Here is an 18,096-nt window from a genome sequence, read left to right on the forward strand (position 1 = left end):
CTGGTGGGAGTCCTTCCCCAGCACCACATCCAGGAGCCTCTGGTCTGTGTGTGTAGTCTTGGGAAGGGGAGGTGGACGCGTGGTGGCATTGTAGAAGCACTGCCCTCATTTATTTGTATTCAGTGTCTCCTGCTGCTGGGAAGATGGCTCTAGGGATTTGCCAATCGTTCTTCAATGTATGTGTACCTGAAGCAGACCTGTGCAAAGTCCGCTCAGTGAGTTCTGTTCTCTGGCTCACAGTGTCTCTTTCTCCTTTGCAGCATGTGGTATGAACGTACATCACAGATGCCAGACAAAGGTGGCCAACCTTTGTGGCATAAATCAGAAGCTGATGGCCGAAGCACTGGCAATGATTGAGAGCACTCAACAGGTAGGAAAGGCTTTTAGGTTAAGTTCCTCCAGTTTCAACTTAGCAAGGACTACTCGAGTCCTCCTTCCCTTTGATCTGTGGAGCAATATGGAGTCTGTTTCTGAGCATTTGCCTTGCCTCTGACTTTCATCCTTATGCCCATATCCCCACTCGGAGATATTGATTTACTTCATGCATTTGTATCATAGATATTTTTAGGATCTTAAATTCTTTGTGGCATGAGCAGGGGCAGAAACAAATTCATGGAAATCATTGAGGATTCATTACCAGCTTTGTACCTATCTACTGGCTAGAATCATCCCTAAAATGTGCACGGAACACTGAGTCGAGGGCAACTTTTGCCTTGCCATTTACTCACATGCACTAGGACTAGAATTGAATTTTTATATCTAAGAACAAACCCTCTTGGTGTTGCCTTGTAAGCTCTCTTTCCATCCATTAACCTTCCATTCTTAATTGTGACCAAATGATGTAGATAGTACAGGAGAAACCAGTTAGCCCCTGGAAAAGTATGAAGGAAGTGAATATGTGCCTGTTCGTGTATAAAATATAATAGGTAGACTCTTACAGCATATGAGATCCTAAAAGAATGCTGAGGGAAGGAAGGATGTTGGTTATCTATGCATTTAGGATTCTTAAACGGATCTCATCCCCAAGGGCAGCAGGCTGAGTTGATGGGGCCGTAGCGGGTAGGTAGGTGGGTGGTCTGACTCTTTGTTTATAATCTAGGCTCGCTGCTTAAGAGATAGTGAACACATCTTCAGAGAAGGTCCCGTTGAAATTGGTCTCCCGTGCTCCATAAAAGGTGAAGCAAGGCCGCCGTGTGTACCAGCATCTGGGAAGAAAGGTAGCTATCCTGATCCTCGGTAGAATCATTGTCAGCAATTAATCTTGGTCAGCCCTAATGGAGTCCTCTAGATTTCAACTCTCCATTTACCTGGTCTGATAGGTGGGAGGCTCCTACTTCTTGGAAGTGAAACCAAAATATGCCCCATTAGGAAACCTTTGTAAGAGGGTGGGAGGTGAGGGCAGGGAGAGAATGGGATATAGGTCTACAGTAGGGCTGCAAACGTTTCCTTATTTTTAGAATGTTACTTCCTGTCACTGTTAAAAGGTTTTGCAAAATAAATCTACCATGAATTTCAATGGTGGGAGTGTCACAGTAGGCCATCCTGTTCTATACCTTTGAGACTTTTTGGGGAAGGTTAAAAGTAGAAAAGGGAAGACTAGTGGTGCCTCAACATACATGACATCATGGAAGTTCCCCAGCCTACTTTCTGAAAGTAGTTCATGAGAAGATATGCCCACATGAATCCGGGAGATGAATAGTTTCAACATACATTATAAAATATAGGTTTTCCCCACTATCCTAAAGTAGACTATTCCTGTGAAACTTTTTTTTTAATTGAAGTATAGTTAACATACAGTGTGACTTAGTTTCAGGTGTACAACATATTGATTCAACAATTCTGTACATTACTCCAAGTTTTTCTGTCACCATAATGATGTTATTATATTATTATTGACTGTATCCCTTATGCTGTGCTTTTCATCTCTGTGACTTATTTTTTTGTAACTGGAATTTTATACCTCTTAATCCCCTTTATTTCACACACTCCCCCACCCACCTCCCCTGTGGCAACCACCAGTTTATTCTCTATATTTAAGAATGTTTGGGGGCGCCTGGGTGGCTTGGTCGGTTAAGTGTCCAACTTCGGCTCAGGTCATGATCTCACGGTCCGTGAGTTCGAGCCCCGCGTCGGGCTTTGTGCTGACAGCTCAGAGCCTGGAGCCTGTTTCAGATTCTGTGTCTCCCTCTCTCTCTGCCCCTCCCCTGTTCATGCTCTGTCTCTCTCTGTCTCAAAAATAAATAAACATTAAAAAAAAAAAAAAGAATGTTTGGTTTTGTTTTGTTTTTTAGATTCCACATATAAGTGAAATTGTATGGTATTTGTCTTTCTCTGTCTTATTTCATTTACCATGATACCCTCCACATCCATCCACGTTGTCACAGTGGCAAGATCTCATTCCTTTTTATGGCTGAGTAATATTCCCTTGTATATATATCATAGCTTCTTTATCCGCTCATCTATTGATGGACACTTGGGTTGCTTCCATATCTTGGCTATTGTAAATAATGCTGCAATAAACATAGGAATGCGTATATCTTTTTGAACTAGTGTTTTCATTTTCTTTAGGTAAATACCCAGTAGTGCAATTCCTGGATCGCATGGTAGTTCTATTTTTAATTTTTTGCGGAACCTCCTACTGTTTTCCACAGTGGCTGGACCAGTTTGCTTTCCCACTGCCACCATACTGTTTCTTTTTCTCCACATCCTCACCAACTGTTGCTATTACTTGTCTTTTTGATACTACCCATTCTGATTGGCGTAAGATGATACCTCATTGCGATCTTTATTTGCATTTCCCTGATGATTGATGATGTTCAGCATCTTTTCATGTGTCTGTTGGCCATTAGTATGTCTTCTTTGGAAACATGTCTGTTCAGATCCTCTGGCCATTTTTTAATCTGTTTTTTTTTTTTCGGTGTTGAGTTGTACAAGTTCTTTATATATTTTGCATATAAATCCCTCATCAGATATAGCATTTGCAAATATCTCCTCCGATTCTCTACCTTGCCTTTTTGTTTTGTTTATGGTTTCCTTTGCTGTGCAAAAGTTTTTTATTTTAGTATAGTCCCAATAGTTTATTTTTGCTTTCCTTTCCCTTGCCTAGGAGACACATCCATAAATATGTTGCTAAGACTGATGTCTAAGATATTACTACCTGTGTCTTCCTTTAGAAGTTTTATGGTTTAAGGTCTCATACTAGGTCTTAATCCACTGTAAGTTTAGTTTTGTGTGTGGTTTAAGAAAGAGGTCCAGTTTTGTTCTTTTGCATGTAGCTGTTCAGTTTTCCCAACACCATTTGTTGAAAGGACTGTTAAAAAAAAAAACTCTTTTTCCCCACTGTATATTCTTGTCTCCTTTGTCATAGATTCACTGACCATATGGGTGTGGGTTTATTTAGGGGAGCTCTATTCTGTTTCACTGATATATGTCTGCTTTTGTGCTGGTACCATACTGTTTTGATTATTATAGCTTTGTAGTATATCTTAAAATCTGTGATTATGATACTTCCATCTTTGTTCTTCTTCTTCAAGATTACTTTGGCTATTCAAGGTCTTTGTGATTCCATACAAATTTTAATATTATTCTAGTTCTGTGAAGAATGCTGTTGGTATATCGATAGGGATTACACTGAATCTGTAGAGTGCTTTGGGTAGTATGGACATTTTAACAATGTTAATTCTTCCAATCCCTGAGCACAGAATATCTTTCCATTTGTTTCTGTCACTTCAGTTTCTTTAGTCAATGTTTTATAGTTTTCAAAGTACAGGTTTCACCTCCTTGGTTAAGTTTCTTCCTTTTATTTTATTCTTCTTGATGCAATTGTAATTCGGATTGTTTTCTTAGTTTTTCTTTCTGCTACTCTGTTATTAGTGTACAGAAATGCAACACATTTCTGTATATTAATTTTGTATTCTTTGACTTTTCAGTTCTAATAGGTTTTTTGGTGCAGTCTTTAGGTTTTTCCAAATATATGTCATTTGCAAATGTGACAGTTTTACTTTTCCCTTATCAATTCTGATGGCTTTTATTCCGTTTTCTTGTGTGATGGCTGCAGCTAGGATTTCTAGCACTGTGTGGAATTAAAGTGGCTTGAGTGGACATCTTTATCTTGTCCTTATCTTAGAGAAAAACTTTAGGTTTTTCACTATTGAGTATGGTGTTAGCTGTGGGTTTGTTATGTATGGTCCTTATTACGTTGGGGTATTCCCTCTAAACCCACTTTGTTGAGAGTTTTTATCACTAAGGTACGTTGTATTTTGTCAAATGGTTTCTCTGCATCTATTGAGATGACCATGTGTTTTTTATCTTTCCTCTTTTTAATATGGTATATCATGTTGATTGATTTGCAAATACTGAACTACTCTTATATCCCTGCAATAAAACTCACTTGACTGTGGTGAATGACTTTTTTTAATGTATTGCTGAGTTCAGTTTGCTAATATTTTTTAAAGATATTTGCATCTGTGTTAATCAGAGATATTAGCCTACAGTTTTCTTTTTTTGTAGTTTTGGTATCAGGGTAATCCTGGCCTCATTGAATGAATTTGGAAGTTTTCCTTCTCTTCTGTTTTTGGTATAGTTTGAGAAGAATAGGTATTAACTCTTTATTTATTTATTTATTTTTAAGAGAGAGAGAGAGAGAGCGAGCGCATGAGCAGGGGAGGGGCAGAGAGAGGGAGACACAGAATCAGAAGCAGGCTCCAGGCTCTGAGCTGTCGGCACAGAGCCTGACATGGGGCTCAAACTCACAAACTGTGAGATCATGACCTGAGCCGAAGTCAGACTGAGCCACCCAGGCAACCTCTCTTGTACTCTTTATTATTTCCTTCCTTCCAGTATCTTTGGGTTTTTTTTTCCAGCTCATTTAGGTGTAAGGTTAGGTTGTTTATTTCAGATTTTTCTTGTTTTCTGAGGTAGGCCTGTATTGCTCTGAAGTTTCTTTTTAGAACTACTTTTACTGTGTCCCAAAGATTATAGATCATTGTTTTTTCATTTTTATTTGTCTCCATGTATTTTCTGATTTTTTTCTTTGATTTGTTGACCCGTGCATTGTTTAGGAGCATGTTGTTTAGCTCTGTGTGTTTGTGGGGCTTTTTAGATTTTTTTCTTGTAGTTGATTTCTAGTTTCATACCATTGTGGTTGGAATGGAGACTTGCTATGGCTTCAGTCTCCCTAAATTTATTGACACTTTTTTGTTGCCTAACATGTGATGTATTCTGGAGAATGCTCCACGTGCATTTGAGAAGAATGTGTATTCTGCTGCTTTAGGATGGAATATTCTATACATGTCTGTTAGGTCAATCTGGTCTAACATGTTCAAAGTCACTGTTTCCTTATCGACATTCTGTCTGGGTGATTTATCCATTGATGTAAGTGGGGTATTGAAGTCCCTGGTATCATTGTATTACTGTCAATTTCTCCCTTTATATCCCTAATATTTGCTTTATGTGATTTAGTATTCCAATACTGTGTACATACGTATTTACAATTTTATGTCCTCTTGTTGGATCGATCCCTTTATCATTATGTAGTGCCCTTTTTTGTCTCTTGATCCAGTCTTTGTTTTAAAGTCTATTTTGTCTGATACAAGCATTGCTATCCCAGCTTTTTTTTTTTTTTTTTTTTTTTTTGCTTCCATCTGCAAAGTATGTTTTCTCATCCCTTTACTTTCGGTCTGTGTGTGTGTTTAGGGCTATGAGTCCCTTGTAGGCAGCATATAGATGGGTCTTGTTTTTTTGTTTGCCTTTTGTTTTTAATCCATTCAGTCACCGTCTGTCTTTTGGTTAGAGTATGAAGTACATTTACCTTTAGGGTAATTATTGATAGGTATGTACTTCTTGCCATTTTGTTAATTATTCTGGCTATTTTTGTAGTTTTCTTCTTTCCTTCTCCCATTGCTCTCTTTCAGTGTGATTTGGTTACTTTCTTTAGTGTTATGCTTGGATTCCTTTCCCTTTATTTTTTGTGTATCTACCATTGGTTTTTGATTTGTGTTTATTGGGTTCATATATAACCTCTTATGTGTACAGCAGTCTATACTATGTTGATGGACACTTAAGTTCAAACACATTCTAAAAGCACTAAATTCTTACCCCTGCCCCACCTTTTATGTATATGATGTCATGTTTTACATCTTTTTATTTTGTGAATACCTTGGCTAATGTTTGTAGATATAATTTTACTACTTTTGTGTTCTAACCAGCCTTTTCACTTTATAAGTAATTAATCTACTACCTTTAATATACATTTGCTTTTATCAGTGAAATTTCATCCTTTCATAATTTTCTTTTAATTATGGCCTTCTATTTTCACTTAAAGAATTCCCTTCGGGGGCGCCTGGGTGGCGCAGTCGGTTGAGCCTCCGACTTCAGCCAGGTCACGATCTTGCGGTCCGTGAGTTCGAGCCCCGCGTCAGGCTCTGGGCTGATGGCTCAGAGCCTGGAGCCTGTTTCCAATTCTGTGTCTCCCTCTCTCTCTGCCCCTCCCCCGTTCATGCTCTGTCTCTCTCTGTCCCAAAAATAAAAATAAACGTTGAAAAAAAAAAATTAAAAAAAAAAAAAAAAAAGAATTCCCTTCGAAGTTTCTTATAAAGCTGGCCTAGTGATGATGAACTCCTTTAACTTTTGTTTGTCTGGGAAACTCTCTCTCTTTTATTCTGAATGATAGCCTTGCTGGATAGAGTATTCTTGGTTGCGGGTTTCCTTCTTTCAGCACTTTAGATTTTGTTTGGTTGTTTTTTGTTTGTTTTGTTTTGTGTGTGTGTGTGTGTGTGTGTGTGTGTGTGTGTGTGTTGAGAGAAAGAAAGCATGGGGGAGGGGTAGAGGGAGAAAGAGAATCTTAAACAGACCCCATGCTCAGCATGCAGCCCAGTGTGGTGCTCCATCACATGACTCTGAGATCATGACCTCATCTGAAACCATGAGTCAGACGTTTAACTGACTGAACCATCCAGGTGCGCCTTCTTTCAGCACTTTGAATATATCATGCCACTCCCTCCTGGCCTGAAAAGTTTCTGCTGAAAAATCAGCTCATAGCCTTATGAGATTTCTCTTGTATGTAACTGTGTACTTTTGCCACTTTTAAGATTCTCTCTTTATCATTACTTTTGGCCATTGTAATTATTATGTGTTTCAGTGTGGACCACCTTGGGTTCACCTTGTTTGGGGCTCTCTGTGCATCCTGGATGTGAAGGGCTGTTTCCTTCTCCAGATTAGGGAAGTTTCCAGCTATTATTTCTTCCAATAAATTTTCTGCCCCCTTTCTCTCTCTTCTCCTTCCCATTCTCTATAATGCGAATGTTATGCTTGATGGTGTTGCGGAGTTGCTTAACTTATTCTTATTTTTTATTGCTCTTTTTTTCTTTCTGCTGTTCAGCTTGGTTGCTTTCCATTACTCTCTCTTTCAGATTGCTGACCTGTTTTTCTGCATTCCCTAAGCTGCTGTTGATTCCCTCTAGTGTATTTTTTTCTTTCAGTTACATCTTCTTCAGTTCTGACTGGTTCTTTTTTATATTTTCTGCATCTTTAATGAGGTTCTTACTTAGCTCATCTACTGTTTTCTCAAGCCCAGTGTGTGTCTTTATGGCTACTCCCTTGAATTCTTTATCAAGCAAATTGTTTATTGCCATTTCATTTTGCTCTTTAACTGTGATTTTTATCTTATTCTTTCATTTGACACATATCCCTCCATCTCCCCCATTTTGTCTGTCTGTGTTCGTTTCTATGTATTAGGTAATTCAGCTACATCTCTTGGTCTTGAAGGTAGTGGCCTTGATCAGAAGAAGTCCATTGGTGTCATGTAATTCAATTCCCCTGGCCACCAGAATTAGGAACTCTAGAGGTGTCCCTGGGTGGGCTGTGGACATCCTACTATTGAGGCTGAGCCATAACTGTCTGCAGCCCAGCTGGATGCACTGATCCACTTTGCCTGCTGTGGGTACACAGGGCAAGATTTATTCCCCATGCTGTTGAGGGGCCTGCCTGAAGCTGTCATGGGGCTGTTGGTGGGTGGGGCCAGTAGTCAGCCTATCTGTCTGCAGTTAGCATCTCTGTCACTGCTGCAGGTACATTGAGGGGCAGGGATTGCCCTTAGAGACTGAGCTGTTGGCGCTGTGGGTGCCTGGTATGTGGGGTTATCTCCCCTAAACCCCAGAGGAAGAATTGCTCTGGAGTGGTACTGATCCCTACTGGGGCTTCCAGTTGGGGGTGGTGGGGCAATATCTGCTTTGGAGGGTGTACAGATTGAATGGAGCAGGTCCACAGGTGAGTGCTAGGGCAGGGCACGTGGTACTTGCAAGATAGATGGCTATCTAGGCTTAGGAAGGGGAAGATCCCTGAGCCTCCAGCACTCATTCTAAGAGTAGTCAACAAATCTCCTTCATCTATACCCCCTGGAACTTTTTAAACTGCTGCTTCTGTTCTGTCTTGGGTCAAGTTATTATGGTGGTTCTTTACGTTCTTTATGGTAGGGACTCAGTTTCCTATCACCCTCCTGCCCTCTCCAGGGTTAAGCCTGGCTGATTTTTAAAGCTCCTAATTTTAAGCCCCACTGTTTTTCAGAGCCAAATGTTATTGAGACTTGTCTTCCCAGTACAGGTTCCCCATGCCAGGGATGCCTTCTATGGCGTCTGATCCTCTGGCCTCCTTGTGCTTGTGGTGCCCTTCCCATTTGTGGCTAGACTCACAGGGGTTGGGTTCCCAACCACGTCTCTGCCCCTTCTATCTTTCTCAGTGTGGCCTCCTGTCTATAGTCAACTGTGGAAGGTCTGTTCTGCCAGTCTTCAGGTCATTTTCTGTGTTAGTTGTAGGGATGTAGCTGTTACTTTGGTGTGCCCAGGGAATGAGGTAATCCTTCTATTCTGCCATCTTCCGCATGACTCCCTATGAACTCTTTTGGAAGCCAGAATGGCATAAATTACCATTAATTTACATGGAACAATTTTCGATTATTCCCTGAACCAAAAACCACCTTAGGCTTTCTGATAGCTTAGAATACATGTTGCTAATGGAGGCCCAGATGCTCACACAGTTCAAAGCTCTGGCAGCTGGATGCTAAGGTGCTGAGTGCAGATCCCGGGTAAGGGGCTGGATGGCACCACTCTCACTGCTCTGGTGCACTGGCTCTTTCTGCTCACTGCAACACCAATGTTGAATGTTGTTTGCATGTTTCTTTTTTCTGTAAAAGAGAAAATCCTGTCCAGTTTTGTTTGTTTGTTTGTTTGTTTGTTTGTTTGGTTGGCAAAAACAGGTAGTGATGTAGATCTTTCACAAAAGCAAAGTGACAAATGCAAGCTTTCAAAACATGGGCGGTTCCTGTAATTATTTTCCTTGGACTTAAGGAGAAGATGAAAGTTAAATTTAGAGACTGAAAATAAAAAAGGTCATTCCAGCCACAAAGAAGACACAAAATTATGTGATATGCTAGAGGTGCTGTAAAATGGCAATCATATCACAATATATAAATGTATCAAGTCAACATGTTGGACACCTTAAATTACCACAATATGGTGTGTCAAATGTATTTTAATAAAAAAGGAAATAAATGTTATAAGGGGGTAGGAGGAAGGTTCCAAAAAGTTTTCTGCACCTGTTCTGTCATTGGGAGAGGAATAAATTGGCTGACCTTGAATGTGGGGATGGATGATGTGATTCAGATTTTCAGTGATCTGCTTTTCATTTCCTGATCCCTCACGTGGAAGCCACAGGAATCAATGCCACTGAGCCTGTGAGCCATGCAAGTACCTGAGAATTATTTTTCCTCAAATTTGGTTAAAATCTCTATTTGTCCATGATTTGACATTATTTAAAGTGCTCATGTGTTTTGCATGTATGGACTTCTGCTGATTGGAATGTTCCTTAAAATGAAATTTCTCCCAGTCAGTTGAGTAGATAAGAGATGCAGTCCACGCCCCAAATGCCAGGCTCACAGGAGGAAGGTGCTGCCTTTGCCCTGCAGGGGACCTTTCCCCCCCATTTTTGTGGATGGAGCCTCAGAGTGGGAAGTGGAAGAGAAAGTGTTCTCAAAGTAGCTAAAATGCCCCCTTCATTGTTCCTTGTTTACTTTTAACCACTGGCTTGCTATTTTCAGAGCCTCAGGGAATCTCTTGGGAGTCTCCCTTGGACGGGATGGAGAACATACGTCAGCGTCCAGAACCTGAACCGAACATAGAAAGACCATCTCTACATATGAAGCTAAAAATTGAGGATTTTATCTTGCACAAAATGTTGGGGAAAGGAAGTTTTGGCAAGGTATGATACCATGCTGTAGAATTCTACAGACCAACTAACGGGAATTGAAAAGCAAAGCTCCTGAACTCATTGGAGCAGAGCAGGTTGTGGGTGTGTAGAGAGCATTCCTATGCATTTTTTGACTGGGTAGAGAGAGGTCTGATTAAAAGGAAATCTGGAACTCTAGGGGACAGTGGCCTCTGCTTCCTGGGAATCATTGTTCCCAAGCCATTTTGCTTCAAAGGTGTATATCCCATATACTTATGAGTGTGATGTATATGGATATCAAAGAAATGGGAAGCTGCCTCAGCCAGTGTCTATAGTTTCTATTTCATACAGGTTTTTTTTTTTTTTTGGTTGTTATTTCTCTTTTGCTACTTTCTCAAACTTGGAGAGTTGTTTTCCTTTGAATGCAATTTTTTTCCTAGCAAATGTCTTCAGTCTTGCATTAGTTTGCTAGGACTAATATAACAAAGTATCACAGACTGAGTGATTCAAACACCAGACATTGGTTTTCTTATCATTCTGGAGGTTGGAAGTCTGAGATCTAGGTGTTGATAGGGTTATTTCTTCTGAGGTCTCTCTCCTTGGGTTGTAAATGGTCATCTTCTCCCTGTGTCCTCACATGGTCGCCCCCCTGTGTGTATCTGTGTCCTCATCTCTGCTTCTAAGGACACTAGCCCCCCAGTGAACTTATTCTAAGTTGATTACCTTTGTAAAGACCGTATCTCCAAATATAGTCACATGCTGAGGTACTAGGGTTTAGGGCTTTGGCATGCACATTTTTTTGGAGGGGGCACAATTCAGTTCATAACAAAGCTGTAGCTGGAGAGTCATGAGAAAAGTTTCATGGGGGAAAGTCCCTCCTCTAAATTCTTCCTGCCACACACTCAAGTTACGGGCTATCTCTGTCAGTCACAGAAGACGAGAAGAAAAGGAGGAAGATGACATAATTTAACCATCAACTGTCAGTGATGGAAAATAATTTTCAAGTTCGCGAATGTAAAGAGGGATACCATGGAACACAGGCCTTGAGGTTATTCTAGATGCCAAGGATATCTACTGTATTAATTGCTCCCTTCATTGTTTTATATTCTTGGATGAAACTCCTAGGAAAATTTTCGCCAGAGACTACCATTCTATAAATTTGTGTATCCAAGGCCAGCAATATGCTCTGCACCTGCTCACCAGACTTTGGGAAACTCACCCAGTTTATTTAATAGTAAACTAGAATGCAAATAAGCATCACCACAGCTGAATGACATTGTGCCGCAATTGGGTTGGATTTAAACACCAGTGCATTGCTTTTGGCAAAATGCATTCTGCCCTGCAAACTAGCTGATATCCATTAATTCTTTGAGTTCATTTCCACAATAATATGAAACACAGCAGGCTCATTTGCTGTTAATCTGTGTAATAAGCAATTTTAAAGCCACTCTTCATTATAATTTAGTACCAATTAATGTGCACTTATAACCTGTTACCAAAAATTGAAAGCCCATTATAGAGATGGAAATTGGCTTTTCAGCTTCTTCGGCTATGGCTGGTTTGGGGATGTTTTATGGAAAGAAACAATTACCAAAAGAGTACTTTTAATTGTTAATGAAATGTTTATCATTCTTTGTTCCCATGTGGGTTTCTATATTTGAACAAGGTTAATAAGAAAGACATTAAGTTAAACCTACAAGCCTTCATAAAATATCCCAAAGGACACTGAGAGCCTTAGGGTGTCCTCTGTTCTATGTCCAAAACAGTATGCTCTTGCCATCAGGACCCTGAGTCCCTACAGACTGAAGAGGATGGGCCATGGGGCCCCTGGAAAGGAGAATGAAACACAAAAGCAAAATGGAGTAGCCATATTTCCCTTTCTCACAACATTAAGAACACTCCAAAATTTGTTTTTCTTCTTTCTTTTGGCTTTATACAGGAAGCATGGTTTCTCAACAAAATGGTAGCCTCCATATTCTTATCTCAATGTACTTTGCAGTCCAGAAAAAAACAGCATTGTTTTCTGGGTATATGCACATCATCCATTTGCCTGCCTTCTCGTAAGTTCTATGCCCTCTGTCAAGCCAGCTACCCCAAAGCTAGCTATCTGCACCATATTATTTTTAAACGTAGACACGTGCATTTTCAGTACTGGTTTAGTGTCATTGACTTCGACATTCCCTAAAAGTCAAGAAACAAATGACAAGTATTCTTAATAACTGTCATTTAGAGAGCATTTTATAGTTTCTAAACCACTTTCCCATGTGGTAGCCATTTGATATTCACGATGGTCCTGCAAGTTAGAGAATGTCATGACAATTATCTCTTTTACACATTAGGAAACTGAAGCCCAGAGAGGTTAATTGGTTTATCCACATTCCCACAGCTAGTAAATGTCTGTGAAAAGAGACCCAGGCTGGAGTTTTCTATTTCCAAATGCCACGTCCTCACAACTGTCAGTCATCTGTTGCTGCATCATTTGCAAAAGCACAAGTTGTAGAAACTCCCCATTATGTGCCATCTGGTGTCCTTTCATATAAGTCATGAAATCCAGTAGAAAAAGTAAATTTGGAGTTAGATTTTTCCACTGAGGAGCTCCATGAATTTGAGCAAGTGAAATTCCTCTTTGAAGTTCGTTCTTTTTGTTATTACTACCTGTCTTGCAGAGAGTTCTGAGCTAAGAATTAGATTGCACATGTAAAGGGTAGCAGAGTGTCTGACACATAGTAGGTCCAAAAAATGGCCTTAGGTCTATGCCATCAGACGAAATGGTGTACACTCTTTAGGCACATGAGGAAAACTCTATTCCCCTTGTATTATAGTTTCACCCTGAAAAACTGGGTAAAACTCAGAGCTGAGTTTTATGCTCATTTGCACTGATGTTTCAAGTATAATCAGGTCCTCCTCTCTGCTACTTGCTGCTGCTTTCTTCAATATGCACTTAGTGTCTGGGAATTTATATTATAAATTTACTCAGGTCCCTGAGCAGACAGGTCATACTTTTTTACACAGAATTTTTCAGAACCTGAGAATAACCCATCCAATTGTACAGTAGTTTTGTGAATGCCTTGGAAAGGTACAAAGCAAGTGTGAAACTCCTAGGTAATATCCCTGATCGATGGAGTGCTCTATTTTGTCCCTGTCAAGGGAAAGGAGGGGGTTGGAGAAGAAATCCTCTTTGTTTCGCCCAACACAGATCTCAGGACATGGTCTCTTCTTTAATGAGTGAGACCAAATTCTAAAATAAAGTTACTTCTTACCTTTGCTTCTAGGTCTTCCTAGCAGAGTTCAAGAAGACCAATCAATTTTTTGCAATAAAAGCCTTAAAGAAAGATGTGGTTTTGATGGACGATGATGTTGAGTGCACAATGGTAGAGAAGAGAGTTCTCTCCTTGGCCTGGGAGCATCCGTTCCTAACGCACATGTTCTGTACATTCCAGACCAAGGTAAGACTTCTGCTCAGACAACACTTCATCCACTTCTTGCCCAGCAAATGTGCCTGTCTAAGCCGGGGCCTCTGGTGGCGCCCTCCTTGGGACATGTGGGGAACTGTCCCCATATTTTTCTTTACCTTTCAGCTCACCTTCCATCTGTCCAAACAAACTTCTTCTTCTCCAAACACCAGTGAGATACAATTTCGAATTGTTTAACATAGTCTGTTGAGAAGGGGCTTTCCTTCTGGGTTTGTCTTTTCTCTTGTTTTCTAGAATTTGGTTTAACTTCTGTAACAACCAGGATTCTAGGCAGCCTGTGCCTCGCTTGACAAAGCAGTGCTTTGTGAGGGAGAAATACATGACACTGTTTGTTCAGCTACCATATGTGTATTTGAGGAGACAAAAGTTGGACAGTAAGTCAAAATGCGTGTGTACTGTTATTTTCCTATATATGGGCCACAGAGAAACAGCCCATACAGTGGGCTATCAGTGAGCAAGGCCTGAGCAGTGAGGTAAAAAGGTAAATTTTGTCAGAAGATGCTCTTATTCTGGGAGGATTCTCTTCCTGTTCTCTTTATGCCTTAAAAAAAAAATTCAGGGCGCCTGGGTGGCTCAGTCGGTTAAGCGTCCGACTTCGGCTCAGGTCATGATCTTGCACTTCATGAGTTCAAGCCCCACATTGGGCTCTGTGCTGATAGCTCAAAGCCTGGAGCCTGCTTCAGATTCTCCCTGTCTTTCTGCCCCTCTCCTACTCGTGCTCTGTCTCTCAAAAATGAAAAACGTTAAAAATTAAAAAAAAATTCAATTGCCTCTTTTTTCAGACCAAAAACTATTCAGGATCATTTTAGAAAATTTGGAAAATTAATGAAGAAAATCATTTATAATCTCACCATCTAGGTATACTCACCACTAATACTTTCAAGTTTAACCTTCTAGACTTTTTCACTCAGTGGATTTTGTAAAATTAAAAATAGAAATGGGGGTGCCTGGGTGGCTCAGTGAGTTAAGTGTCCAACTTCAGCTCAGGTCATGATCTCATGGTTCATGGGTTTGAGCCCCGCATGGGGCTCTCAACTGTCAGCACAGAGCCCACCTCGGATCCTCTCTCTCTCCTTCCCTCTCTCTGCTCCTCCTCTGCTCACTCTCAAAAATAATAAATTTAAAAAATTGAAAAAATAGAAACCCATTGTAAATACCTACTGTTCTGCAACTGGTATTTTCAACACTCTCTCATATACATTTCCTCACATCTATGAATATTCTACAATGTGATTTATCTCACTAGAACATTTCTAACTTTCTGTTCTGATTTAAATAACACTGAAGTGAACATCCTTGTGGACCGGTCTTCATGCACTAGCATTATGATTTGCTTTTCCTTGTTTACTCTCTTTCACACTTCCGCCTTGTACATGGCCTAGAATGATAAGCAGACCCATGTGGGGCTGTGTGGTTAAGACCCAAAGAGCATGAAGACTTTATTCTCTTATTCCATTTCAAGTCTGCATGATAATGTTCTACCTTGATGTAAGTGTAAGTAACAGAAGGCCTGTAAGCTGCCCAGTCACAGAAAGCAGTAGTGAGGAAACCATGGGAATCTGTCGGAACACGTGGATGGCGACTAGGCCTTTTATCACTACTTCTCCAGCCCCCAGTAGATGCTCAACAAATGTTTAATGAAGGAATAAATGCATAAATACACGTAGATAAGAAAAAGAGAAACGAGATTATTTTTGTAAGTATTTTTAAAGGACAATAAAATATTGTAAGGCTTGTATCAAACTACTAAATACACCTTAATAATCATATATAGTATCCAAAGCACCACAGAGGATATGGAAATACATAATACAGTTCCTGACCTCAGGAATTTCATACTGTAATACTAGAGGGGAAAGAGAGATACTTCTAACGGTGGTGAGTGGTATGAAACTGCACAATGCAGACTCTACATTCCAGGGCTGAGAGAAACTAGAAATTAGAATATGAGTAGGCAGAAAGGGTCTTGGGCAGTAAGAGGTGTGGTTGGTTTCAAGAGAAAGCATAAAGGAATGAAGGGATAATAATAAGGTAGGCTCATTTTCTGCAGCAAGAAGGCATTTGGGATTTCTGATAATGAGTTAGAGAGTTTTTTCTCCCAGAAATGTCCTCCTGGAGATCATAAATATCTGTCAATATGTTACCGAAACACAAGGTGAAGGCTTTGCCATGCACTCCTAATCTGCGTTCCAGATTTTCTGTGCATCATGGGATACGTGATCTCACTTTTTCTCTAGAAATATTGTAAGGCTTGTATCAAACTACTAAATACACCTAAGACCAGGCTTCTAGAAGCATGATGTAATCACATTTCATCTGGTACTTTCTCCCAGCTGTGCATGTGTATACACACACATACACATGTACACACACACACACACACACACACACACACATATATATATATATCTGTATGTATAATTGTTTTTGTGTCTTCTAGGAAAAGCTCTTCTGAATGCTGCTTTGTAGAAAATACCAGTATTTTCCTTCTTGTGCTTGTCTATCAGAGCTCCAGGCAGTGTTTGCTCCTTTTTGTCTCATAGGAGATGCTTTTAAGGTTCCATGCAGCTGTGATGTTTTACCAAAATCAGAGAAGTCAATGCCTCGGGAAAAGTGGTAGAGAATGTGTATATCAAATGTAAAAGTGACCGGCTCACTACTTAGGTTTCAAGGAATGGGAGTGCTTTCTTATTTCTAAGAAATGAGGGATGAGGGACTGAAATCTTGCATGATACTTTCCCAAGGATACTGAGTTGTTTTGGGGATGTCATGATTTATTGTTCAGATCTTGCGTGTCAAACAGAATAACCAATTAAATACCACAGGTGAACATAGAAAGCAATAATTGAAATGAATGATTGGCTGTGGGGGGCATTTTGGAAATTGCCTTTCTTGAGGAAATGACAGTTACCTTTGCACACTAGTGTAGATATTAGGTAACATACATGAACTATTTACTCTTCTGGAGAATTGTTATTTTTAGGAAAAGTTATTCATTGGCTTTCTACCTACAAAGAGCCCAGCCCGTTGAATGCCAATTATTCAGGAGATTCTGAAGACAGTTTTTCACTTGTTATTTATTATTGTTTTTATTGAAGTATAATTGACATGCAATATTCTATTAGTTTCAAGTGTATATCATACTGATTCAGTATTTTTATACATTACAAAATGATCCTCATAAGCCTAATCACCATCCATCACCATACAAAGTTATTAGAGTATCATTAACTATATTTTCTATGCTAAACATTACATCCCCATGACTTACTTACTTTATACCTGAAAGTCTGTATCTCTTAATACCCTTTACCTATTTCTACTCACCTCTCCCAACCCCTCCCCATTCAGATAACTCACAGTTTGTTTCCTGTGTCTTTGTCAGTTTCTGTTGTTTCATTTTATTAGATTCTATATATAAGTGAGATCACACAGTATTTGTCTTTCTCTGACTTATGTCACTTAGCATAATACCCTCTAGGCTCACCCATGTTGTCACAGACAGCAACATTTCATTTGTTTTTACAGCTGAGCAATGTTCTATTATATGTGTGTGTGATATCTAGATATCTATTATATGTATATGTGTGTGATATCTAGATAGATAGATAATCTCACATATTCTCTATCCATTCACCTATCAATGGACACTTAGGTGGCTTCCATATCTTGGTTATTATAAATAATGCCAGAATGAGCATAAGGGTGCATATGTTTCTTCAAATTGGTGTTTCTGTTTTCTTTGGATAAATATCCAGAAGTGCAATTGCTGGGTCATAGGGTAGTTCTATTCTTAACTTTTTGAGGAACCTCCATACTGTTTTCCATAGTGGCTACACCAATTTACATTCCCACCAATGGTGCACAAGGGTTCTTTCCTTTTTTCCACATCCTCACCGACACTTGTTTCTTGTGTTTTTGACAAGTAGCCAATCTACGGGTGTGAGGTGATTTTGATTTGTGATTTTCATTTGTATTTCCCTGACAATTAGTGATGTTGAAAATCTTTTCACATACCTATTGGCCATCTGTATGTCTTCCTTGGGGAAGTATTTACTCAAGTCCTATGCCCATTTTTTAAAACAATTGTTTGGGGGGTGTTTAATAATAAATTGTGTAAGCTCTTTATATATTCTGTATATTAACACCTTATCAGATATATGGTTTGCAAATGTCTTCTCCCATTCAGTAGGTTGCTTTTTCACTTTCTTGATGGTTTCCTTCACAGTACAAAATCTTTTCAGTTTGATGTAATCCCATCTGTTTATTTTAGCTTTTGTTGCCCTTGCCTGATGATACTGGTCAAAAATATATATATATTGCTAAGACAGATGTCAAAGAGCTTACTGCCTATGTTCTCATGTAAGAGTTTTATAGTTGTAGGTGTTATGTTCAAGCCCTTAAT

The 18,096-nt window shown here is 39.6% G+C and overlaps 1 protein-coding gene across 3 annotated transcripts in view; it reads left to right on the forward strand.

Annotated features, from left to right (window-relative positions):
* The window catches only part of PRKCQ (protein kinase C theta), a 192,892-nt gene that overhangs the window by 78,370 nt on the left and 96,426 nt on the right, over nt 1-18,096 (forward strand). For all 3 annotated transcript variants that reach the window (XM_025930476.2, XM_086715011.1, XM_086715012.1), the window contains 4 exons: nt 261-370; nt 1,100-1,217; nt 10,091-10,251; nt 13,491-13,664. In XM_025930476.2, the coding sequence (XP_025786261.1) occupies nt 261-370; nt 1,100-1,217; nt 10,091-10,251; nt 13,491-13,664 (563 nt within the window). The remainder of the gene's footprint in view (nt 1-260; nt 371-1,099; nt 1,218-10,090; nt 10,252-13,490; nt 13,665-18,096) is intronic.

Source organism: Puma concolor, chromosome B4, assembly GCF_028749965.1.
Source record: "Puma concolor isolate L17-30 chromosome B4, mPumCon1.1.hap2, whole genome shotgun sequence".
Classification (NCBI taxonomy): domain Eukaryota; kingdom Metazoa; phylum Chordata; class Mammalia; order Carnivora; family Felidae; genus Puma; species Puma concolor.